The sequence below is a fragment of the Chelonoidis abingdonii genome, chromosome 22 (assembly GCF_003597395.2).
Source record: "Chelonoidis abingdonii isolate Lonesome George chromosome 22, CheloAbing_2.0, whole genome shotgun sequence".
Lineage (NCBI taxonomy): Eukaryota > Metazoa > Chordata > Testudines > Testudinidae > Chelonoidis > Chelonoidis abingdonii.
Genome location: NC_133790.1, coordinates 990,465 through 1,016,528, shown reverse-complemented (window position 1 = coordinate 1,016,528; position 26,064 = coordinate 990,465). Strand labels below are relative to the sequence as shown.

The window sequence follows — 26,064 nt, the reverse complement described above, 5'->3', positions numbered from 1 at the left end:
AAGCACTTGTCCCATTCGATGGAGGAAGGATGGTCTTTACACGCAGCTTGCACTGTATTCTGCAAGTAGCCATTTGACATGTTTTCAGGTTATATAAATTTCATTCTGTCTGATAGACGAACTGCTGCAAACAGAATAAAATCAGCCCAGGGCTGAACTTTCCTTGCTCCAGCTGGGCTATGACAACACTGTTAATTTGATGCTGTTCCAAACACACCTACAGCCACTGGGGTGGGGCTGGGAGCAGGGGCAGCCTCTGATATCTAGATAGTTCCCCTTTGATTTCGTTGTTGTTCGTACAAGGTTTGTTCTCACTCTGAAAGTCACCTACTATTTTACAGGCAAACACTGTTCTTGTCAGCCTCGCTGGAACCATGCTTTGTTTTAATAACATGCTATATTTCTTATGAGACATCCACCCTCAGCTCCACCACAGAGCCCGGGTCAATATGCAGGTGAACTGAGGTAAGGGCAACTGTTGTTATGGCTGCACCTACACTAATCTCTTTCCAGACTGTGGCCACATGTGCCACTCCCTGGTGGTGCTAACAGAGAAAGGGCACCAATGGTCACCACATGTTATTTGTTGTGAAGTCTAACGTGGCTCAGATAAGGCTGAGATGATCAGGTGGTAAAGACATTAGGTGACATTATCCCTCTCATTGTTAGAAGCACTGGTGATAGCAACAGTGGGAATATGTATGATAGAAGTTCAGAGGATGGATCACTTGATTCCCTGTTCTGTTCATTCCCTCTGGGGCACCTGGCATTGGCCACTGTCGGAAGACAGGATACTGGGCCAGATGGACCTTTGGTCTGACCCAGTTTGACCGTTCTTATGGACAGACAAGACCAAGGTGCAGTGCAAATGCTGGGTGCTCAATGACACCATAAAGTAACACTGGAAAACAGTGACATGAGAGAAAGCAAACAGAAGGAAAAAATAGGAATGAGTCAATTATTTGGTAGTTTAAGGACTGCACCTCAAAAGACACCTTACATGTCCAAGTAGCCACAGCTTCTAAGTTTCTCTGTATCTTACCAACTTACTGACTGAACAAAATCCTCTTCCTGTAAAGATTTTGCTGCACTTCCCTTATGATTGGAGGTCACTCGAAGCCCCACACATGGGCACTTTGTTCCTTTTTCTTGCATTATTTCTAAACACAGGAAATAATCAAAACCAAGCAAAAGAACACAGTGTTGTGTGCCTCCGAGATAAGCAGAAACCATCAGTCACACACTAGTCAGAGCAGAAGAACATGCATTAAGACAACTGGCACTCCATGAAAAGTTACCAGAACTTCTCTACAGAGAGAAAGCTGAGGTTGTGCAGTCAGTTTGGGAGGGCAGGGATCTGGCTTCAATGGGATACCCACAGGCAAAGCTTTTGTTCAGCAAATATTTTAACAAACACAAAGTCACTCTTCTTGTTCCTCTTCTGAGTCCTGCCTCGACTTGCTGCACAGGGCAGTTCTGCTTCTGACTGATTTGTAGACAGTATTAGAACGCATTTAAGGCAAACAGGGAAGCCACATGTGTTGTTTCACTATCACAACACATTAAAGCCTTTACAGGTGTGAATTTTCACTGACCTCTGCAATTCAGCAGCTCTCACCAGATCCAATTGGAACTCATTTTACTTATTCATGAGTATTTGCACAAACATTTTTTCTAGGCTTTTTATCCCTCAAAACATTGGGTTCTAAGAGACTAAAACGCAACTTCTGCCTTTTCTGGGCAGCTGATATAACAATGAGACACATTTTGCCACTAGAACAATAAGATACTATTGAAATACCAAGTAAGACTAAATATAGCATCTCTACAGACCCTGCATACAAGGTAGAATTTAAAATGTGCTCAGAGTCTAACGCATTGTCTCTCACAATATTGGGAGCCTGAACTTGGCCGAAGATGGAGACTTTCCTCCACCATATTGCCCACAAAGTCTCAAACCCATGGATGTGCTCTGCTGGGAACAGTCTTGAAGCCAAGCTGCCTTCATCCTGAAGCAGAGTTGAGTATTTCTCACTACACAGGGTTCTTTGATTGGACTCTGACCAGGTGGAGACTGGGCTTGGATCAAAGCAAGATGATGCTCAGTCCAGGCAAGGCTGAGGTGCCCATGGCAGGCAACATGAAAGATTGAGAGGGAAACAGGGGGTAGTACCTGCCTGTTTAAATAGTACATGCTGCTCACATCATGGGTACAGAGGTTCACCCATCAGGCGGAGTTTCTGGGCATGACAGCTCTTTGCGTCCTAAACACCTATTCCCACCTGCATTTAGAGGATTGTGTTCAACTTGCCAATGCAGGTCTGGCCAACGTCACCCATTGTCACTTCCTTCTATACCTACTATGTGAGGCTTTTCCTGGAGATAACTCGGCCTCCACCTAGCACAGAACATAGCCGACACCTGTTGAACAGCACCACCCACAGTGTAAATTTAACAATCACTAGGCCAGGGATCAGCAACCTTTGGCACGCGGCCCATCAGGGAAATCCGCTGTCGGGCTGGGACAGTTTGTTTACCTATAGCGTCCGCAGGTTCGGCTGATCGCAGCTCCCACTGGCCATGGTTCACCATTTCAAGTCAATGGGGGTGGTGGGAAACTGTGTGGGACGAGGGATGTGCTGGCTGCCGCTTCCTGCAGCCCCCATTGGCGTGGAACGGCAAACCACCGCCAATGGGAACTACAATTGGCCGAACCTGTGGATGCTGCAGGTAACAAACCATCCCAGCCCACCAGTGGATTTTCCTGACGGGCCAAGTGCCAAAGGTTGCCAATCCCTGCAGTAGGCCAAAGGTTCTACTGGCTTTCTGTTACTTCCCCAGTGCAAGCTGAAGCTGCTGATTAATCTATACAAGACTTGCCTAGTTTGAGTTCAATCTACCTGACACACCACCTCCCTCACAATTTTGCAGCAGCAGACACTCACCAAAATGCCCAATCCAATAGCCCTAGATTTAAACAACAGTCGCAGAGTTCAGAGGACAAAGGTCATTAGCGCTAGAATTTGATTTCCCTTTGGGCTAGCAGAGCCCAGAGCTGCCCTACGTGGCACGGTCAAAGGCTCATCCACTTACTGAGGTGTCTGTCAGAGCAGGGCAGGGAGCTGATTAGTCTGTATTATTTCAGTCTTTATGCATACACTTCCAATTCTAAACAAGCATGTTCTAGAAATAAAAAGTCATGGTCAACTTTGTCAGCCGGCATATCACCTCACAACACTACTGCCCCATGACAGGCACTGCAACACGCATTGGAATATTCTCATGACTATCCCTGACTTAAAACCCATGTGAATTAGCAGCTCCTCTGAGCACACTGCTATTACCATGACCACAGTGGTTATGCTTTCCTGCCTCCACAATATTTTTGGTGTCATGTATTAGCACAGAATTCGCTAGAACACTGCTAGCAGCCACAGGTCAAAAGATGTGGAAATACAGTGCACTGTCCTTAGCATGAACTGGCTACCTTCTACTGCATGCTTTAGATGGACTTCAAGGATATGTCTACATGGGAATAAAAGAACCATGGCAATGCTGCAGCTGGTCTGTGTCAGCTGACAGGCTCATGGGGCTAAGAGTCACTGTGTAGATATTTGGGCTCAGGCTAGAGCCTGAATTCTGGGACCCTCCACCCTTGCAGCCCAAACCTGAATGTCTACACAGTGATTTTTCAGCCCCAGAGCGCAAGCACCATGAGCCTGAGTCAGCTGACCTGGGCCAGCAGCAGGTTTTTTTTATCCCTGTGTAGCCATATTCCCATGCCAGTCCTGATGGGGTATTAGTCTTGGAAGAGTTTTTGCAAAACCAAACCAACCCAGGCCTCCATTAATGCTGTGTCTGATGCAGGAGTAGGGCTGCTTCCCCCAGCCCTGCATAGCTATAATTTGACAGTTTGATATGAGAGAGAAACAACAATCAATGTCAGCCTCAGCTATCTACTCGTCTGCGTCTTCCAAAGCATGTTCATTTACTCCATGCCACTCCTTGCATGTGGAACATTCTGCCTGAACTTGGGGAAGTCGCTACCCTTTTCCTTGAAATCCCTCCTGGACAGTCACTCCTGCTAGCATGCCCACAGGAACCTGCCAAGTATTGCCCATTAAAATGTCATTTGAAACAAAATGCAACAAAAGCATAAGCTCTTCCGGGCATGGACGCTATCTTCCTTTGCATCTGCACAAATGCTTAGCACTATAGGATCCTCAGTGGATCTTTGAATACTACTGCAATAACTTGCAGAAAGCATGACTAAACTGCTAGGAGGGGGATGATCATGCTTTCTGTACTGAGGCTGAAGAAATTTCGGCCCTGTCCACATCAGTGACCAAATTGTTCTAGTTACTTTGAGGGGTTCCTTGGGGAGATGGAGGAAACAATGTTGAACATCAAGATTCAAACACACAGCTCATATTCTACTGCAGACTGTGCCACTGTTTCCAGACAAATAATTCCTAAGGTGAACACCAAAAAAAGATCAGTTATCAACAGAAAACACAATACAGCACTGCAGCAACACAATCAGTTGAACAGTACACTCCACAACTATCAATAAGATTTCACCTAAATATTTATATTACTCAGTTTGGATTCCAAGTATTTCAAGGCTTTCCATTGGTATTTGAATTTTTTTTTTTTTTTCTTTTTCAGCTTAAATGACTGAAGAGCATCAGATTTTTAACCATCTCATACAGAGTTTCCACGGATCGAGAGAATTAAAATGGCAATATGAGAAATCCACAAAGTGACATTGATGATACCCAAGACACAACACAAAGGGTATTTTATGATCAAATTTATTTAATTACATTTCATTGACTGTTTTACTGTAGTTCACATCAGAGACTGCCAAAGTAAACTAAACACTTACATTCACTACAAAGTTCCCTCAAATTTTCATAGCTAGTCCAAAAAACCATGAAAATGATAGGGTTCTTTCCCTCCTTGGAATGTATTCCGGCTTCCATTGGTGAGAGTAGGAGTTACATTCCTGCACTGAAAAGAGAATTGAGCCCTTAGTTTCACAAATTTGCAAAAACCCTCCTTGTAGCAAGTTGTATAAACGTGGTTTAAAAGTTTTTACAAAACCAATCTTCTGCTGGTACAGAGAATAGACATCTATTTTCATTGCTAGGTGAGAAAGGACTAACCGAAGACTGACCTTGTAGCATGGAAGATAGTGAGGCAATAATACCCTACAGACATACAAAAAAATCCATGTCCACTTGTCTGACCGTCATTGCAGGTGATGGACTAGGTGGGCTAGTCATATTCAAAGCCTGATCTGCTCCCCTTGAAGTCAATGAAAGTTTCGCCACTGACTGTAAAGGAAGATGAATCACTCTCGCTATCAGCTAATTAAATAAGCAACTATTCCCAAGTGTCTGGTGTGGGGTTGAAAAACTAGACAGAGATCCTTCAGCAAACCTCACCCTACAGAGACTTCTGGGAGGAAACCTTACCTAACTAGTGGTCCTAAAATAAGTTGTTCCTGATTTAACAAGCATTTTGATAATAAATCTATGATATGCTTCAATTGGAATATTTTTCTTTAAAAAAATCATAACAACTTACTATTTGAGAACTATCTAAAGAAGGCCTTTATTATACCATCTTTCCTTTTATGTCTACTTCTAATAAATCAGAGAAGCATCAGATGCTACAATTTAAACTTTCATCATATCTGAAAGTGAACATCTTTTTTAAAAGTGAATTTTCAACATGAAAAGAGCTAAAAGTCACCGTTATATTCCATTGCGCAATCTGTGTGAAATTGAGACCATTTGCATAGTTTCCAAACGAAAACTTTGAAAAAAAATGATTTCAGAAATAAATGTTATTCTAGGGAATTCAATTAAACTACACAGGCCTAAAAGTATCAGAGGGGTAGCCGTGTTAGTCTGGATCTGTAAAAGATACTTTAAAGGCTCAATACCGGTATTGTCAGTTATTTTGCCTGAAAGCCTCCTGGAAAATTGTTCAGTTCAAACTGTTATAAATCACAAGCCTTCTTCCTTAATTTTGCCAATTTTTAATGAAGAAAACATTTGAATTTCAATGTACAAAACTCCAATAAAACAGGTGATTTCTTTCAGCAAGATGAGTAAAAGTTGGGCCATTATTGTATTCCTCATTCAACAGCAAAAGTCTTCCAATTCTCACAAATAGAAAAAAAATCTTCTGATTTGACTTAGATGACAATCCAGAAATAAATAGGTATAAATACATTCATAGTTCCTATTCCAAAATCACATAGGGAAAACACAAAATTTAAAATTACTTTATCTGAATTTGTTGGCTTATAATGAGATAGGCAAATTATAGCAGAGTGATTCAAGAGCAGAATAAATTGGTCCAGTACTGACATTCAGGAAACATACCAGTTAGCATAATTCTGCAGTCAATTTATCCTTTAAATGACACTACTCAGTCAATTTGTATTTGCTTCAGATATTTATAATGAAAGCAGTTTTCTTTGTATCTTTGCTGAAGATGGGTATAGTACCCTGGAGAAACTGTAACAGCCCTCAGTATGTGTGTATGTATATATAATTATATACAGATAATCATGCATCCACACACACATCTGTGTATCAACACTGCAAGTGACAGGTCAGATCCACCATCATTCATCATTGGCAGCACTTGTTCCTCTCACTTGGCCTTGATTACGTAGCTGCAGAAAAAACAAAAGATGCAATAAGTGCTAACAGTTACTCAAGTAAAATTAAACACTCAAAATGCAGATTTTACTAATTCTCTAAGAAAAATAGTTAGTGCAGCGCAGTCAAACATTCACCAGCATTGAGTTGGATCATACTGCATCAGTTCAAGTTTTCTAGGGACTCTTTTAGATTGGCTATCAGTCTTGTGATTAGAACAGCAACTCAGACATCAAAAAGCACTCCCATATGCTGGATCGCTGGGATTTGAAGTTAGCTGCAGATACAGGATCCACCATTAAAGGCATGTGAGAAAATGCTCAGAGCAGGAAATATGAACATTAAAAGGTACTGGGTGTGAATATAAAGGTTTAGACTTCCGAGGAAATTAGTTCCTGGCACTAGAATTTTAGGGAATTTTTTTTTCTTGAACTGGGAAATAAATTGGTGTCCCCTCCACACACCCATTTCGACTGTACCATTTTTCTCAATGCAGTTATATTTTCTTTAACCACAAAGAGGGTCTGATACAGCAGCAAAATGTCACTTTGTCCAGGAAGCCTCTTGCAGGCTTTGGAGCCTAAGTGTCCTGAAGCCAAAGCACACGTCAGAAGACAAACTGTAGAGCCTGCACTTTGAGCTTCTGCATCAGACAAGCATAAAGTATGATGTGATAGCTAGCCTGTGCCACAATTATAGCATCCTACTGACTGAACTGAGCATGTGCCCAGAGCCCATCATGACGCTAAAAGCATGCTGAAGGTCTCAAATGAATCCTAGCCATGGGGCTGTTGTCCTGCTGTTGATTTTGTCAAAGCAAGGGGAGCAGCAGGGGTTCAGTCCCAAGAAAGGAATCTGGCTGCACTGCTTTAGAATAGTTGTTCCGCCAGTAACGCCCATCACCAGAAAGGATTCCTCCTTTTTCTCCCAGGAATTCACTTACACAGCTTGATTTTGCCTCTGACTCTACAGAGGATTCCTCTAGACGTCAGCAGCCACTGTGCCTCGAACGGAACCCTTCTTACGCATCTAAATGTAAAATAGAACTGTAAGCTATCAAATAAAGAACCTGTCATGAGGTTATTAGGAGAGAACTAAATGGCTCAGAGCCAGTCCCATGTCCAGCTGAAGGTGTGAGGAGGCTAGGTGGAAGGGGCACTCTGTAGGACAGGAAAGTCAGAGTGAGCAATATACAGCTGCTGTAAAGGGAGGCAGCCTCTCAGTTCTTAAGGGCCATCTGAAGCCTATACCAAACTGCCTGAAGCATACAGCACTTCTCCTCTTTCTCAGGGCTGAGGGAGCACAGTCTTGGCAGTTTCAAGCTGCTTCCTTCTTATGCTCTGATTAGGATCCACACTGTCCAGTAGTCAGCTGATGGAGAGGGTTTAATATGGCAGAAGTGCTCTGGGTGTCCACAGAGTCAGATCACATAAGGAGAGCAATTGTACAGAAGAGCAAAATAGAGGTAAGTGAAGAAAAATTGCGAACAGGATGTGAGAAGAGACTAGAAACCCACTGAAGAGGGATGAGAATAGGCATCCAGGAAGCAGCAAACAATGGATAGTAAAGGAAACAAAAACTGACAAAATGAAAATAGAACCAGATGAGGAACTGGAGAACTAAGAAAATCCAGCAGAGAATCTAATGAAGTAAAGAAAAGTAAAAGATTTTAAAGAAAGCAAATAGCAACAGAAAGCAACACAAGAAAATGCAAAACTGTCAACCCAATTAGACTCTGGGCTGTTTCCTGCAATTGTTTCTTTGTAACAACATAAAACTGCAGACACCAGTGAGCTCCTGGACTGTATCACCAGGGAGGCTGAATACTGCTCAGGGCTGGAAGTGCAAGGACATTCCTATCATGCTGAGCATCTCATCACTGAGCACCCTTCTCTCTGGTGTTCAAGCCCATAATGAAGTATTTGAGATTTAGTGAGAACTACCATTTGCCACAATATTTCAGCAAGTGGCTAGTTAAATGTGGCATGTGGAGAGCAGAAATTCTTTTGGGATAAAATTAAAAGGAATGGTCAACTTATATCATGGGTGACCCAATGCGTGGTTACACTCTACCATTAGGTTATTGCCCCTCAAGAGGATACCCCCATCAAAAAAATCTTCTTGGAATGTGTTTTGTAGGTGCCTGCAGATCTCTATTGTGTTAGTAAAGAAAGAGCGGTAAGAGTATTTAAAACAGCAGGAGCCAACCCGTTTTATGTGGCTCACAATAAGATATTCCAGCTACAAGACCACATGTTTTTTAAACAGTCACCAGAGTACACATTTGAAAAAAAGTGATGTAATAAGTTATCGTGAGGAGCCTTAAATCTACTAAATCCAGAGACACAAAACCATCTGTTTTATTCTGTAAAGAATGAAGGGGGAAGTAAAAGCCAGTTTCCAGGACAGACACAATCCTTAAAAAAAGACTAGGTTAAAAGTTATATCCTGAAAACAAGAAAACCAGGTTTAACTTCAGTATGGCAGATAAGAGCTAATGTACAGCAAATATTTTAGGGATTGAAGTACTTGCTAGTAGAGTGACAGCATGTAAGTGAACACAAACAGAGAAATTACTGGTAATTTCTCTTTAGACCATGTTCTTTTATTCCCAGTTAGAGGAAAATCTTCACAAACTAGCATGTACTTCTGGAAGTAAAAGATCAGGGAACACATTCTATTTATGCAAAATATTTGTGAATCTGAACATTTGATCTTTGAGATCACTTTTGCAAAGTCAAAAAAGCGGTTACTCACCTATGAGATCTACCAACAGGTAACCTCTTCCACAAAGACAAGCATCTACAGTCCATGCAGACACAACAAGGGGAAGGTTTAGGGAAGTTTTCCATGATCTCTGAGGCTTGTCCTACACATACCTGCGGTGTGCACACCTCAGACTATATTTCCCTCTTTCCCAGAGAAACTGGATGATGTCTGGCCTATACCAAATCAGGAACTGAGGTTGTTAAAAAAAAATAAAATAAAAGACAACCCTTCTGATGAACTCCTTAAAGACAGGAAACCACTCTCTCTCTTTCACAGATCCCTACTGATGAAACAGTTTCCCAAACTCATCAGTCTGGGATAAAGTGGGAGTACAAGGGGAAATTCAGAAATGGTTTCTTTTGGAAATAATTAATGTAGAGATGTCCCACCGTAACAAGCATCCACTTTCATATTGGCATCTAGGCAGAAGTGTTCCTATGGAGAGGGAGATATCCATCTTATTCCAAAAAGTGTTTCTGGGATCTGCCAAAGTAACCCCTTCTTCTGCCTTACTTGAACAGGAAGGACATTTCACATCCAGCTGTGTTGATAAAACAGCCAGCCAATTTATTTTCCCTTGGCTTAAAAGTTAGGAAATATGGGACGGCATTTAGAACCAGAGTAAACAGACAAATACATTTCTTCCACCCACTCCCTCTACAGGGTCAGTAAATGGGGCATTTTGCCCCTCAAAGGCAAAACAGTTCTCTCATATTGCAAATACACAGCTGAACATTGTCTGAGTAACCATACATAATGCTTCTGAGCCATCCTGATTGAAAAAAAAGCTTATTATTGAGAGCAATTGTTGGCCATAACGAGGAGTCCTTGTGGCGCCTTAGAGACTAACAGATTTATTTGGGCATAAGCTTTCGTGGACTAAAAACCCACTTCATCAGATGAATGGAGTGAAAAATACAGTAAGCAGTATAAATATTAAGCATGTGGCCTTTGGAAACTGCCTCTGGCCTTGACTGTCTGACAGTCTCTCCATATTTTGTCCTTAAGGTGGTTAGGTTTGTTGCCATCTACAGGAAATTCCAGTCATCCTGTATTATACTAGTGCTAACTCTTAAAGGAAGATCAGGCATCTAAGACGGCTCAGGAATACAGCAAGCATTTAACTACTAAAGGTAATCAAGACAATACCCAGTTCTGTGATCTGAAAACCCTCAGTCAATTGGGGCAATGTAATTGGCCATTTTAAAACCAATGATATGTAGTTTATCCAAAAGAGAGAGAGAATATTTTGACACATTCAGATTTCTCAGCATCAGGTGGTCACGTACTGTACTTGGCATTCCATATGGCTAAGGCATAGAAGACTGTGTGCCCATCCAATGGTCCAAGAATCAAGTGTCTCGTAAGAGTGAGCAGAGTGAAGGATATCTGGCCTTTCACTAAGAACTGATCAAAGCTGATCTCAGGGACTCCTGTGCTAAAAGACAGATTCCTACGATCTCTCCAGCCTCCAGAGCAGAGCCAGTCCAAACTCCCAGGTTAGGAAGGTTTGTTGGGCTCATGTTCATGGGGATGAGCAGAAGCATCTCTATTCCTCCTCAAAAACATTTCCCCACAATTCAATCAGCAGTGTATAAGGCTGATCTAGCCAGACATGCCCAGAGTAGCTCTGGGGATGGGGGAAGTCAGAGGTAGCATGCATATCAATAGCAAAGCAGGTCTGCTTGACCTGAGCAACAGTTTGTATTGGAGAAGAACTGATATTAATAGCTATACTGGGTCTGTGGCAAGAAAGCCAAACTACTTCAGGTCTCTGACAGCCCGCATGCGTTGAAGTCTCACAGCTCATTACTCTGCATATTTGAGCAGAACCAGAGTGCTAGGCGAGACTGCAATCCAAATGGGTGTTGGGCAATAAGGTGGTCACCAAGCACCTTACAAAGTTCAAACGGTAGCTTTGGCAGATGCTAAAAAAATCAGAGTGAGGCTCAGAATTCACAGAGAAATGCTCATAGTGGGACAACCACAGCCTGAACAATGACTTTGCAGCAGAAAGATCCTTTCCTAGCTAGTTCCTCAGCATCTGAGAGAAAAGGGAGAAAACTGCTTGAAGGATGAGCTTCCTTTCAGATACCTCTGGGACCATACAGACAGGTCAGACTATGAACATTCATAGCCTCTAAGACACGGAAGGAGGCAACACCAAGTGCTTGTTAATTCTCTGACAGATTTTTTTCAGAAATGAGTTTCTCAATGTCTATCACGCTCATCAAGACAAGTCCAACTGTCCTCATGTGACATACACACTCACTTCAAGACATGTTTGAAGGGGAAAATAATCAACTAATTACAACTTGAAAACTAAACAAAAACAAGACACTTACGATGCGGAAGTGAGGTGACAGCTCCAAGGTCCAACTGACAAGTGGTGAAAAGGGAGCTGTGGGATTGCGTGCACTAGATATATAATACAAGTGGAAAGAGATGCTCAGTGCAGGCATTCAAGACATGGGATACTTACCAGAAGCATTTACATTTCAATAACTCCTGGCTCTTTGCAGCATGGTATGCAGAAGCTCCACGAGCATGGCTCTGTGGAGGAGATCCAGTGTAGAGCATAGCATTTATCAGCGTTATCCCATAGCACACAGAGTTGGCAGGAAGGACACAAGCAATTTATGTAGCCTCCGATTCTTACACAGCCCCAACTACCATAGAGTGTACATTTATAAACAGCTTCAAAACATTCTTACCGCTTCCAGCTCTCGTTGGGTTTCATCCTCCATTCTCCTGATGTCTTCCATAGTCAGATCAATCCACTTGTCAATCCAACAAAACAGCTGGCGATGGAAGTTGGTAAATATCCTCTTTTCTTGCTTTAAGGAGACAAAGCAGCATTAGAAAATATGCTTATGATTTATCAATAAATGTCCAAAGGAGAACTGAGTTAAATTCTAAAGGATGTTATAGCTATATAGTCTCATGCTCTTTATTTCACAATGGCACTATCCAGCCTCCCCAGACTCTTGGGTTTAAGTTAAAAAGATTTTACATCTCTTCTCTGCCTCTCAACAAGGAAAATGAAATGCACTTTGTAATAATTTTTTCCTAGAAAAAACATTTGGCAATTTTGTTACCTGTAAAGGTTGTGGATGCATTCTCCAAAATACATTTACTCCACTGAATCTGATCCTAGACAGAATATACATACCACACCGGGAACATTAATGCATGAGCTACATTAAGGATAGAATCCACTTTTAAAAAACCCCACAGCTACTGCACAAGCTCAGTAATAAAAACATCTGTGGAAAAATGAGGTGAAGAAAAAAATGGCACTTGGAATTCAGTTGGTGGCACACTTACACTCCCAGCATCCTCTCTGTGCCCCTCGTATTAGAACTGAATTATGTCCCGATATGGTGCACGGAACAATTGGCTGCTGCAAAGGGCATCTTTTTTAAGAGACATACCCGTGCACATGTAAGTCAAACACAAGGTGCCAAGGAATCCTTAATTTAGGAGTTAAAGGGGTTAGCCTTTATGTTCTGACCAGTTCCAGTTTGGGTATTTCCATCTGTCTGCTATATTTAAAGTACCTGGAGATTTCCTTTGGATATTGTATTTCTGCCAGTCCTAACCCATGTGTAGGATTGCTCTGTTAAAGAGCTGTAATTGTCTAATTCAAAAGTGGCTGTAGCAATTCCTGTACAGTTTGTAGTGCTGAGAGAGCTTTCAAGTTGAAAAATAAAGATAGCGTTCTCATATCAATGATACAAACTCATATGCTGGTCATACCCTACAGGCAAGAAAGCCGTAGATTAGTGCTATGATCTCAATGCACGCTGCTTTCCCAGAATTCACTCAGAACAGCTTCAGATAACAAGAGGAAGTAAACAGTGCAAAGCGTGACAAAACTAGTTGTCTGTGATCCCTCAAAGTCAAGGATGATCTCTTTCATAGATTTTATTTTTCACAGGTCCTTTGGTGACTGAGGAGTCTGATTCTTAAGCCACAGGCTCGTTAGCAGACAGTGCAGGTGGTGTTGGAAGACAGGGTTGGGCTGTGATTGCTGCATGACGGTTGTCTTTCCTTTCTTTTCTGGAGTCTTCCTGCAACCAAGGCAAGGCAATTTTCCTCAAAAATGGATGTTCCCTCTGTCAAGTCTTCGCCAGTTATCCCTATCCTGGGCTGCTGTCTCCCAGTGTGTGGTGTCGATGTCATCTCTCGATGTTTATCTTGAAGGTGTCTTTAAAGTGTTTCTTTTGGCCTCCCTATTTCCCTTCTCCTTTGGTGAGCTGGGGGTACAGCAGTTTTGGTAAGCGTACATCAGACATGCGCACACAGTGCCCGCTCCACCTCAGCTGGTGCTGGACAATCAGGGCCTCAACACTGAAGATGTTGGCCTCTCTGAGGACACTGATATTAGTGTGATGATCCTCCTACTTTATGTTGAGGATCTTCTGAGGAAAATCCTGGTGTTCAAGGTTTTTCAGGTGTTTTCTGTACGTCATCCAAGTCTCACAGCCGTAGAGGAGATTTGGGATTACAACCGCTTTATAAACTAAAAGTCTAGTATGTGTTTCAATGTTGCGATTGTTTAACACCTGACAAGACAGTCTGCCAAATGCAAGGCTGGCACAGCGAATTCTGTGCTGAATCTTGACGTCTATATCTGCCCTGTGTGAGAGATGGCTGTCAAGATAGGCACAGTATTCTATGTTTTCCAGTTCTTTGTTGCTATAGATCTTCCTTGCTGGATCTGATGATTGACCGGGGACTGGCTGGTTGAGAACTTTTGTTTTGCCGATGTTCAGAGTTCGCCATAGGCTTTTGTAAGCTTCAGAGAAGTAATTAAGGGCTGTTTAAAGATTCTCGGAGTGCGCAATTACAGCACAATCATCTGTGTACTGAAGTTTGGTTATCGTTGCTGATATTACTTTAATTCTGGCACGGAGATGAGGGAGGTTGAACAGGTTGCTGTCAATTCGACATACGATACCAATGCCCTGGGATAGACGGTCTTGGATTAATGTTTTCATGGCTGTTAAGAAAATGAAGAGAAGGGTGGGTGCCAGGTCGGATGACAAAGGGCTCAGAGGTAGAGCCACTACACAGGATGGAGGCAGTCATCTAGTCATGGAGAAATCTTACAATGATAAATTTGCTTGGGCAGCCAAACTTTGGCATGATTTTCCATAGAGTCTCACGGCTGACAGAGTCAAAGGCTTTGGTCAGATCAATAAAGGCCATATACAGTTCCTGGTGTGGTTCTTGACATTTTTCCTGGATCTGCCTGGCTGCGAAAATCATGTCTGTTTTACCTCATAATGGCCTGAAGCCACACGGGACTCTGGAAGTACTTCCTTTGCAAGAGGGAGCAGGCGATTAAGTAAGATTCTAGCAAGAATCTTCCCAGCAATGGAGAGGAGGGCAATGCCTCTATAGCTGCCACAGTCAGCCGTCTCCCTTTTTGAAAATGGTGACTATATTCGCATTACAAAGTCACCAGGGATTTCTTTGATGCACCAGATTTTGAGGAGCAGCAAGTGAAGCTTGTTAGTCAGTGTTTCTTCCCCCACTTTCAGTACTTCAGCTGGTTTGCCATCAGGGCCTGGTGCTTTATTGTTCTTAATTTGTTTAATTGCTTTGCAGACCTACTCAGGTGTTGGTGGGTTGGCAAGAGTTTCCCAGAGTGGGTGCTGAAGGATGGAGTCAATGGTGTCATCGCAGTTGATTCTCGATTTAGAAGCTTTTGGTCATGTTCCTTCCAGTGCTCTTTGATGGATTCATTATCTTTAAGAAGGGCACTACCATCTTTGTATCTCAGAGGTGTGAGGCCATATGAGCTTGGTTCGTACAGGGTTTGTGTGTCTCAAAAAAAGCTCTGCATATTATGTCTGTCAGTAAACGTTTGGATTTCTTTTGCTTTGCTTTTCCTCCCCACTATTTGTTTTTGATTTCTCGGATCCTCCTTTAAACTTCAGCTTTGAGTAGATGGAAGAGCTCTGCTTCTGATTGGATAGTGGTTGGCTTTGCCACTTGCAGAAAGCTCTCTCTCTCTTCTGCTTCAAAACAGTTGTAATCTCAATGTTGTTGTCAAATCAGTCCTGATGACAGGGGTAGCAAGACCAATGGATTCCTCGCAAACCTCATGGATGGTCTGTTTTAGGTCTTCCCAGCCTTCTTTAACACTTGTGTTGTCATTTCCAACTGTGCATATGGCCAATTTTTCACAAGGAATGTTTGGAAGTTCTCTTGGTGCACTGAGGATTGAAGTCTGGCTGTTGTATTGCCATCTGTGTGATTTGGATTGCTTTCTATGTTTCAGTGCAATCCTGATGGACATGACTGACCTTACCAAGTGGTGGTCAGTCCAGCAACCATCTGCTCCTCTCTTGACAAAGGTGATTTGGATATCTCATAGACCTGTGTTCTTACAATGACATAGTCTAGAAGGTGCCATTGTTTTGAGCAGAGGTGTTGCCAAGTTGTTTTGTACTTGTTGCTTTGTCTGAAGATTATGTTGGTGATCACAAGATCATACTCTGCACATTTCATGAGTAGAAGGATGCCATTGGAATTGGTCTTGCCCACGACTTCCTTCCCAATGGTATTACTCTATAGGTTAGAACAGGGGTCGGCAATCTTTCAGAAGTGCTGTGCCGAGTCTTCATTTAGTCACTCTAATTTAAGGTTTCGCGTGCCAGTCATATATTTTAACCTTTTTAGAATGTCTCTTTCTATGTCTATAATATAGAACTAAACTATTGTTGTATGTAAAGTAAATAAGGTTTTTAAAATGTTTGAGAAGCTTCATTTAAAATTAAATTAAAATGCAGAGCCCCCGGACCAATGGCCAGGACCCGGGCAGCGTGAGTGCCACTGAAAATCAGCTCGTGCGCCGCCTTCGGCACCCGTTCCATAGGTTGCCTACCCCTGGGTTAGAATCTCGGCCAACTCCTGTGTTTAAGTTCCCTAAGAGGATTATCTTATCTGTTTTTGGAATGGTTGATAAATTTATCAAGGTTAGTGTAGGGAGGATTCTTTCTGTTCTTCAGCATCAAAAGTTGATGCATATGCACCGATGATAGTGGCAAATGACTTATTGACCAATTGGATGTGGAGGATCATAAGGTGCTTGTTGACGCCAATGGGGAGCTCAGTCAGGCAAATGACTAGAAGGTTTTTGATTGTAAAGCCAACACTGTGTATTCGCCTGTCATTTGCTGGTTTTCCTTTCCAGAAGAAAGTGTAACTACCGCCCTCTTCCCTCAAGTGGTCTTCATCTGCATGTCTTGTTTTGCTGACAGCAGTGATGTCTACGTTCTTGGGCAGTAATTGCTGTTCCACATTTGGGTCTTTCACTTTTTGATTAGTCTAGCAGCGTATGGACATTCCAAGTTGCAAGATACATTTTTGTTTTTTGACCACATTGGGAGTGATCCCTCTGGACACTTATCCAGTCAGGTATGGTGCAGCTTTTAACTAAGTCATTGGTATATGTTACATTTTGCTTTGTAATCCCTCAATCTCTGTGGCTGTTGTACAATTTAATGTTACAAAAAAAAAAAAAGCATGAATACTACAGCATTAGTAGCAACCAAAAATAAGAAACTTTCACAAGACTTTTGGTGCACATACTGCTGGAAAAGCATCAAAGCACTCATGTTTTACGTAAAGAGATTTTTTTTTTTTTAAACTAGAGAGAATAATGGAAGCAAAGCATTCCTAAGTGCATATACATTTAGGCCCCAATCCTGCAAATACTTACACATGTGCTTAACTTTACTATCATGAGTACTTCTGATGAAATCAATGCGCCTTCTTACAGAAGTCAAGTTAGGCCATAAGTGGCTGCAGGTTTGGGACCTTAGAAGTCAATGGTTTGATTGGCTGAAAAATTGAATGGATCAATGTCTTCACTAACATTTAATTTTAATGGAAGAAAAAATGTACCAACTTTTCACTTTTTTTTTTTTAAAACTATGCCGCAGAGTATTTAAAAAGCAGTTCTTACCTTCTGGATAAAGTTTTCTACTTTGTTCTGTAGTCCCCACCATTTAAATTTGATAGTCACCAACTTGTAAGCACACATTTTAGGGCAGTCTTCATCAGCTGCTAGCTCTTTCTGTTTGTGGAGAATTGGGGGAAGGGAGGGGAATATCTTCATTTAATATTAGTGTTTGAATAAAAACTTGTTGGCATGGAAATTTATAAATGTGAACAAACAACAAGGATTCAGATATACACATTTAGTTTTATTCTTGCAAATCACCATTTTAAGGCTTAGACAATGGTTGTACTGCAATTGAACATGCAGAGTGCCAAGGATTAATAAGAAACTAAGGTTAAAAGCCATATTTAAAAAACTACTTTACCTCTGTTATAAACATGTCTTAGAATTAAACCTGAAATAATTTAAAATTACATTTCCTTGTCATGATTTATGCCAATAGGTTACTTTTTGAGTATTCTAGCTTGACAATTAAAATAGACTACTGTTGTGGGTTTTGTTTTGGTTGAAGTAAATATCAAATAATTTTCCCTTTCTGGTTCTTCATTAGAACAACAATTCTGCACTGTTTGTGTAGCTAACGCACTACAAGGGAATATTTGTTGAAACTATTTCCATTGAACTGAAAAGAGATTCATGTAAAATGTTTTTATTGGTTTTGTGGCAGCTTATTTTTCACAAATTTGACCTGACAATGTCCAATTAAATATTAAACCCCATTTGACAATGTGTGGAACACCATATTTCCACTTGAAACCCAAGTTCATTTCTCCATATTTCACAACAAAACCCAAGAACCAAGGCAGTTTAGCAGTAGGCTTGTTAGAATACCATTACCTCACGCCTATTGTGTCTACATACCGCAGTGCACACAGATAGATGTCATACCCTTCTTCCTTTCCTAGGAACTGGTACCACAATCAGTGTCCAGTTTCTTAGCATAATCTGCATATGTCTGTTTGTACTCAGTTAATTGCAGGTACAAATAAGAATACTCATACTTCTGCCTGCAGGAGTAAATCAGGCAGGGGCATCCCATTCTCCTTAACAGCCAGCAGTACTGGCAAGCGGCTATCAGCCCTACACAGACTTCACTGCATAGGAATGACGGAAAAAGTTTCAGACTCAGGGATATGAGGCGAGTAGGGTCCCCCCGTAGGGGACTGAAAAGCTGCCCACCATCGCCTGCCCTCCCCACAGCAAGAGATGCAGCCATTGGGAAATTACTGGATCTCTGCCAGCCGTAGCAAGTGAGTGCAGCTGGATGGAGGCAGTATATCTCCTAAAATTCTCCACTACAAACTTAACACACTAACATTTGGCTAATATTTAAATGAAAGGCTCAGATTAGGTGGAACAGAGTTTGTAGTCTGCTGACCATTTGTGGAGGCTCGCACACCCCTGGAGAACACCTGATGACCAAGGACTTTCCCACCTGGCTTACTTGCTCTCATTGAGGATTCTGGACTAGACAAAACTGAAGATCTTACACTAAGTTGTTCCCAAGTTACGAGTGGACAAAAAAGTTAGGACATTTCAGAAGGTGCTAAACCAGCACTTGTTAAAGTGCCATAACAAACAATTTGGCCAATTAACTCCCACTTTCAAAACGAAAATATACTCTGACAAGAGACATTGTAAGAAATTCTGTGCAAAAGCAGAAAACGTTTTTTCAGAAATTGGGAGTGGGTGGGTTGGCAAAAAACAAACGTAATAGAAACCGTCCTACAACCTTCATTGGAAAGCTACTATTGTGACTTCACAGCATCTGTAACACTAGTTACATCAAAATGTATGTAAGCTGTTGGTGGTAACGAATAGGTCCATTAATTTATTTTTTCCAAACACACACGTAATTTTGTATTTTTTTAAAAACAGGATGGTGGCTGACTTGTTGTTTTGTGACTAGGTGAACAACAGATAAATACTGCTTTCAAGTGTAAGAGTGCAACACTACACTGACTTAGCCAAGATGCCAGATTTAGCCTGTCAACACTGAGGAAAAGGAGATGCATCTTATTTTAAAAAAAATTTAACGATGAGGAAAGACCTCCCTAGGTCTCAGAGGTATAGTCATCCAAGATAGAAGCAAAGAAATTTGTGACGTTTTACCTTGCAGCAGTTTATTAAGTAGTAACAGCATTTCACTGCATCATAAAATATCAGTTACTTAACAAGGCCTGATTAGAAGAGAGTTAAAGCAGAGTTCTTTCTTTCCCATGGGATTAGTCTGCATGCTGTTTTCTTTCTACTCGCCTAACAATGAAACTCTGGATTTTGAATTTACACTTTGACAGCAATTCTCTGCTGAAACAAAATTAGTTAGCTTAAAAAAAATCTAAAGTTACAGGTGACCAGTATTATCCGTGGAGTAAGGTTTGGGATATCGAAATACAGTCCCATATCTACTGCAATCTTTGAGTCTCAATCAAGCTTGACAAACATTGCTTATGCTTTAATTAAAATATTGAAAAATTGCAGTTTATTTCCAATGAGTGGCCAGTTCCCAGAACCACATGGATACTCCCAGTAGGCCAGATGTGCTCCTCACAAAGAAAAAGCTACAATGGCACTAATTGACTAACAGCCTTAGAGACAACAGGCTGGAAGGCTACGGAGATAATTCCCTTCTCACATAAGAGATGGCCTCTGCATATTAAGAGTGGGGCACTTTAATTGGGAGGCTCTCTCTGCTGCCTGTAGTGGGGACAGAGGATTGTCTTCTCCAGCACTGTCATAGCATAAAAACACAGAGTGACTAACAAAAAAATAAATTAATGAGTACTCTTCACATTGCCCTCTTGATCCCAGAAAAATCAGTCAGGCTCCCAAAAGAAAGGCTGGTACTGTAGATAAGCCACTCAGCTGGACATGCCTGGAACTGCAAACCCAAAGTGCTGAGCCTCTTCAAAAGCAAATAAAAGCTTGTGTTACTGCACTGTGCTCTCCCTCCTCATTCTGTTCGTAGAGCCTGCGGGTCACTGGAGCACAACAGAAATATGTTCTCTTAACCAACATGCCACCTACTGTCAGACAACTTACACTGAATCCTTTAAGGATTGCAACACTCAGTCTCTGAGGCCACAGATCCCTATTTCAGATCTCTGCAAAATAAGCTGAGAAGATGGCTGTTTGCAGACCACTTCTCTTACTATTAGTAACTGGCACTGAAGAATAGGAAGTCTAACTCCCTGTCTAGGGCATTGAAACCAGGTTTAAAGACAGGATCTAGGTTACAACAGGATTTCTAAATTCATTGAGAAAGAGGAGTTTTAAGATGGCTTAATTAATTTAGAAGTCCAGTGTATCAGGTGAACTCTAGAGAGTTCCAAGAGGAAAGAGGCTTTAGTCTGGGGCACCACTTAAGTTGACTAGTCCTGATCTGAAAAATATAGTTTTTACTGCAAAGCAGAAAGGCTATTTTGACATTTTCACATAACTGCACAAAAGCAGTAAGTCAAAGACCAGTTTCAGCTGAAGAACAAATTTAAAGCACCAAAAATGCCTACAAACAAAAGGAGAGTGTCACATGTCAAGTACACACATTGGACTCCAAGGCTTCTGCAATAAAAAAGGCATGATTACACAACTACACATACGTTGTACTCAACTCCACACAGTTTTCACGATCACCGTTTTATAACAGTAACGTTGGTAAAGCAAAGTAACACTTTGCTTCATTCGGTGAAATTATGTAACGATTTATAAACTATATTTACATGCCATGGCAGGCTTCACATCAGAAAGTGGCTTCAGAGAGAAAGAAGAGCTTTGTTTTAAAATAGGATTTGTATTATTCAGTGAAGTTTCCCTACTAATGTTACCCTTGATTAACAGGGACACTGATTTATTCAGCTAGGCTTTTAAACAAACCTTGACATTAATGTGAAATTTGGTTACTTTCTTGTTTGTGCATATGCATCACCGATGATTACAAGCCTCATGTTAACCTGATGTGCCCTCTGCCATAGCTATACTAGGAGAACTCAACACCTTGTGGTTATTTGTTAAGCAGAGACTAATGATTTAAATCCAGATTTTAGAATCTGGAAGATATTCATCAAGCCATGCCAGTTTTAAGACAAGTGATATTTTGGCCTAAATGCCTTGGTCCGTTAATAGAACCTGAGTTACAGGTGCACTTTTATGAAGTCCTTTATTCTTACACACCTGAAGTCACAGCATACCAAGTTTATTTTCTTAGAGAAGCAACAAATACTTCAGTTAATACATTTTCAACTGAAATTGTACGTTCGGTTTGAAATTAGTCATCCTAATTAGGACAGATAATACACGTTTAAAATCAGTGTATTCGTACTTACATTATATTTGCTTTGTTTTCTGGACATCCAGAGTATAAGGGCAATTCAACAAGTGACAGGAAAGGGAAGTTCAACTAACTTGCTTGACAGTATTTATTCTGCTTCCAAAAATCCCTCTAATTGTACTTGAACCTTGGAGTATTTGTGATAACTTCATGCTAGAGCACATCTATTTTAGGCAAATTATTAAGAATACTAGCATTCATTCTGTCGTTCCCTTCCATGTTAAAATTAAAATCTGCTATTAAAAATACAAATATAAAAAATATTTCTTGACAAAAAACTAAGAAAAATATTCAAAATTGTTTCTGGGGAAATTAAGCAATTTTAGTTTTGGTAAGTATTTTGCATAGCTCCTCCTTCATCTTGACTATATGCCTGTCCATTTTTAAAATCGACTAATAGGTAGGTTGTCTGATTGTTCTTCACCTACAATTTTTAAGGTTTGGAAGCACTTCCTGCCAATTCTCAAACCCAGCATATAAATACACTGCACTAAGAATTACTTTTTAGTTTACATGATGCTAATTAGAGACCCTCTGAAACAATCACATGAAAAACAGAATTAGTGGAGGCATCTTTAATACGAAAGTCTTTGAAGATAATTCACTGAAACACTATTAGCAAGCCGGAAGGAACTATTAAATCAGAATAATCCTCAAAAATGTGACTATCACAAAACTGATTTTATTGCGATATTCCTTACTATGAAGCAGTTGTGAAGTGCCTTCAGATTATTTAATGTATGTTTTATTTTTGTTGGATTCTTTAGATTGTGTGTGTCTAGGTTTAAATGTAATCCAAGAGGCTAAACCATGTTTTTAATTTAACAATGCATATTAAGTTACGCCATGGTATGCAGAAGCGGCCTAAGGGAAAGTAATGTATATTTGGGCTACATAACTAAATAAAAAGCTGTGTGTTTGGCTAGAATAGGAAGCAGTCAGTATATGAAGACCACACGTTCTCATTTCTTATATCTATGGCAAATACATCAGAAGGACTTAAAGGTGGAATGCCAGGCAAGAGTAAAATTAATTTTTGAAACTAACATTCTTTTTAAATATATGACAGTTCATTATTCATGCAGACAGTAAAAGGTTTTCTACTGAACATTTTCCAGATATTCAAAATTATAGGACACACTAGAGCTAAATTATGTGCATTTATTTACCACACTAATTTCTCACTACAGCGCTCTGATTATCAGTAGTAAATGGAAATAAGTGTATCCAGAATTGACTCATGTTCGGTTTACAAATAGAAGATTTAAAGTGCAATGTTTGCTTTATGTGCTGAAACAGCACAAATCTTCAACCCAGGTACCACTAAGAGAGGGAAAAAGAAAGGACAATTTCAGCACCCAACCCCCAGCACTCAAAAATCATGTGTTTGGCTTAAAATAATGAAATTAAGAAATAATAAATGTTGGGTTTTTATTTGCCTTCTGATTTTTTAGCCTTTAGGCACAACGATTTCAAGCTTCTATGCAACCATGAGGGCTAGAGGCTTACTTTTTAGAAGGTGAAGTTTTAAGAAATAAAGCTAATATTGTAAGACTCAGAATGATGTAATGAGATGGAAATACTGGAGTTTTCTGTTACAGAAGGCAGAAGTACAGAGAAAACACGGGATGAGAATGCAAATGGAGGGTGAGAGGTTTATTTCTCCCAATTTGATCAAGATGAAGTGTTTCAGTTACTTTGATCAGAATAGGAAAAATTCCATCTGAGGAGGTCACTGCTAAACATTCAGGATGTATAAGGGAATGCATGAGATTCTGATATGCCATCACCTGCCCCACATCTAGAGCATAGCAACTCTCAGATATGACACTGGTCAACATGTGGCTTTGTACAGAGACCCGCACTTTGAACACCATGAGGAATTTAAATGGCAAACGAGCATAGCTGAGACATTACAGAGCTGTGGATAAGCAAAAGAAGGACATGGTCTGTCAGCTCCAGGTGCAAGTCTGTTGTTAAGCATATTGAGGCAATTTGGAAGTCCAGGAGCAGCACGGAGTCTGGAAGGACCCTGAGGCTATGGACCACGGATGGTCAGTCAGACCCTCTTTCCCCCCATCTCACAACCCTTAGATGTAGCACATGGCTCAAGCAAGTCATTCCCCCCACCAATCCCCCATAGGCACCACATGAGGCAGGAAGCTCCCACCTCCTCAGCAAGGGAGGAAGAAAGAGCAGCCAGGTCCGGTGCTCTAACCTTACAGACCAGTATATGTGGTAACAGTCCATCTCCACTCTGGGATAACAGCCTTCCCTTGCTGTCTGTCAGTACAGTTAGGTCTGAGGCTCAAGGGGTACAGGTCTATCACAGAACTAACCCTTTTGTGTGCATGCATTAGGACAGAACTTTTAATTACATGATCAAATACTATTTTTCCACAGTATCACAGCCTCAACAAGCACAGATTGAATGAATAAAGGGACAAGAATTAAGGCTGTGTAGGCAACTGCAAATCTGGCATTACTTAACTTCCAAGTACTTGACTTTGCAACCTAAGTCACATTATTTGAATGTATTTTTGTATGCAATATAAATACTTGATCATACAAGAGATTCCTTAATATTCATTGAAGCTCAGTAAACCAGGCCCCATGTATTAGAAGGGATGGAATCTTTGATGCAAAATATAACACAGGTCACCAAGAAGGAAGAATGAGTAGTACTGGCACAGACAGGGAATTATGATGTTATTGGCATAACAGAGACATGGTGGGATAGCTCGCATACCTGGAGCACTGCCATGGATGGGTATAAGCTGTTCAGGAAGGATAGGCAGGGGCGAAGAGGGGGAGGAGTAGCGCTGTATGTAAAAGAGCTGTATGAATGCTCAGAGCTCCACTACGAAACTGGAAATGAGCCAGTTGAAAGTCTTTGGGTTAAATTTAGAGGGGAATGTCACAAGGGGGATGTTATGGTGGGTGTCTGCTACAGACCACCAGACCAGAAAGAAGAGGTGGATGAGGCTTTTTACAGACAACTAGCAGAAGTCTGTAGATCACAGGCCCTGGTTCTCATGGGAGATTTCAATTATCCTGATATCTGCTGGGAGAGAAATACAGCAGTGCACAGGCAATCCAGGAAGTTTTTGGAGATCGCTGAGGACAACTTCCTGGTACAAATGCTGGGGGAACCAACGAGGGGCCTTGCGCCTCTCGACCTCCTGCTCACAAACAGAGAAGAGTTGATCGGGGAAGTAAGGGTGAACGGCAACCTGGGCAGCAGTGATCATGACATGGTAGAGTTCAGAACCCTGGTCAAAGGAAGGAAGGAGAGAAGCAGAACGCAAACCCTGGATTTCAGAAAAGCGGATTTCAGCTCCCTTAGAGAAATGATGGGCAGGATTCCCTGGGAAGCTGAACTGAAGGGGATGGGTGTCCAGGAGAGCTGGCAGTTTTTTAAAGAAACCATGCTAAGAGCACAGGAAAATACCATACCGATGTGCAGAAAGAACAGCAAGCGTAGAAAGTGCCCAGCATGGCTTAACAGGGAACTAAGTGGTGAGCTGAAGCAAAAGAAGGAAGCTTACAAAAAATGGAAGCTTGGACAGATGACTGGGGAGGCATATAAGATTATTGCTCGGGCCTGCAGGGATAGAATCAGAAAGGCCAAAGGGCAATTTGAGTTGAAACTAGCAAGGGATGTGAAGGATAATAGGAAGGGGTTTTACAAGTATGTAAGCAACAAGAAGAGGACTAGGGATGGTGTAGGTCCCTTACTCAATGAGGCAGGTATCCTAGTGGTGGAAGATATGGAAAAGGCTGAAGTACTCAATTCCTTCTTCACTTCAGTCTTTACGGGCAGGATCAACTCCCAGACTACTACACTGGGGAACGCAGAGAGGAGAGGAGGAGAGCAGCCCACTGTGATAGAGGGTCAGGTTAGGGACTACTTAAAGATGTTAGACGTGCACAAGTCTATGGGACCGGACGAACTGCATCCGAGGGTGCTGAGGGAGTTAGCTGATGTGATTGCAGAGCCGTTGACCATTATCTTTGAAAATTCATGGCGAACAGGAGAGGTCCCAGAGGACTGGAAGAAAGCAAATATAGTACCTATCTTTAAGAAAGGGAAAAAGGAAGATCCAGGGAACTACAGACCAATCAGTCTCACCTCAATCCCTGGAAAAATCATGGAGCAGGTGCTGAAGGAATCCATCCTGAAACACTTAGAGGAAAACAAGGTGATCAGAAGCAGTCAGCATGGATTCACCAAGGGTAAATCATGCCTGACCAACCTGATTGCTTTCTATGATGAGATGACTGGACTTGTGGATGGGGGCAAAGATGTT

At 41.4% G+C, this 26,064-nt stretch overlaps 1 protein-coding gene across 2 annotated transcripts in view; it reads right to left on the bottom strand.

The window, feature by feature from the left end:
• Positions 1 to 6,196: 6,196 nt before the first annotated feature.
• Positions 6,197 to 26,064, bottom strand: part of PITPNB (phosphatidylinositol transfer protein beta) — a 76,577-nt gene continuing 56,709 nt past the window's right edge. Inside the window, exons 9-12 of one of the 2 annotated variants that reach the window (XM_032769855.1) lie at positions 17,431 to 17,541; positions 12,164 to 12,286; positions 7,624 to 7,709; positions 6,197 to 6,694 (exon numbers count right to left, since the gene is read on the bottom strand). In XM_032769855.1, the coding sequence (XP_032625746.1) occupies positions 7,662 to 7,709; positions 12,164 to 12,286; positions 17,431 to 17,541 (282 nt within the window). In that variant the 3' untranslated portion in view covers positions 6,197 to 6,694; positions 7,624 to 7,661. The remainder of the gene's footprint in view (positions 6,695 to 7,623; positions 7,710 to 12,163; positions 12,287 to 17,430; positions 17,542 to 26,064) is intronic. The other variant, XM_032769854.2, reaches the window with a different exon arrangement.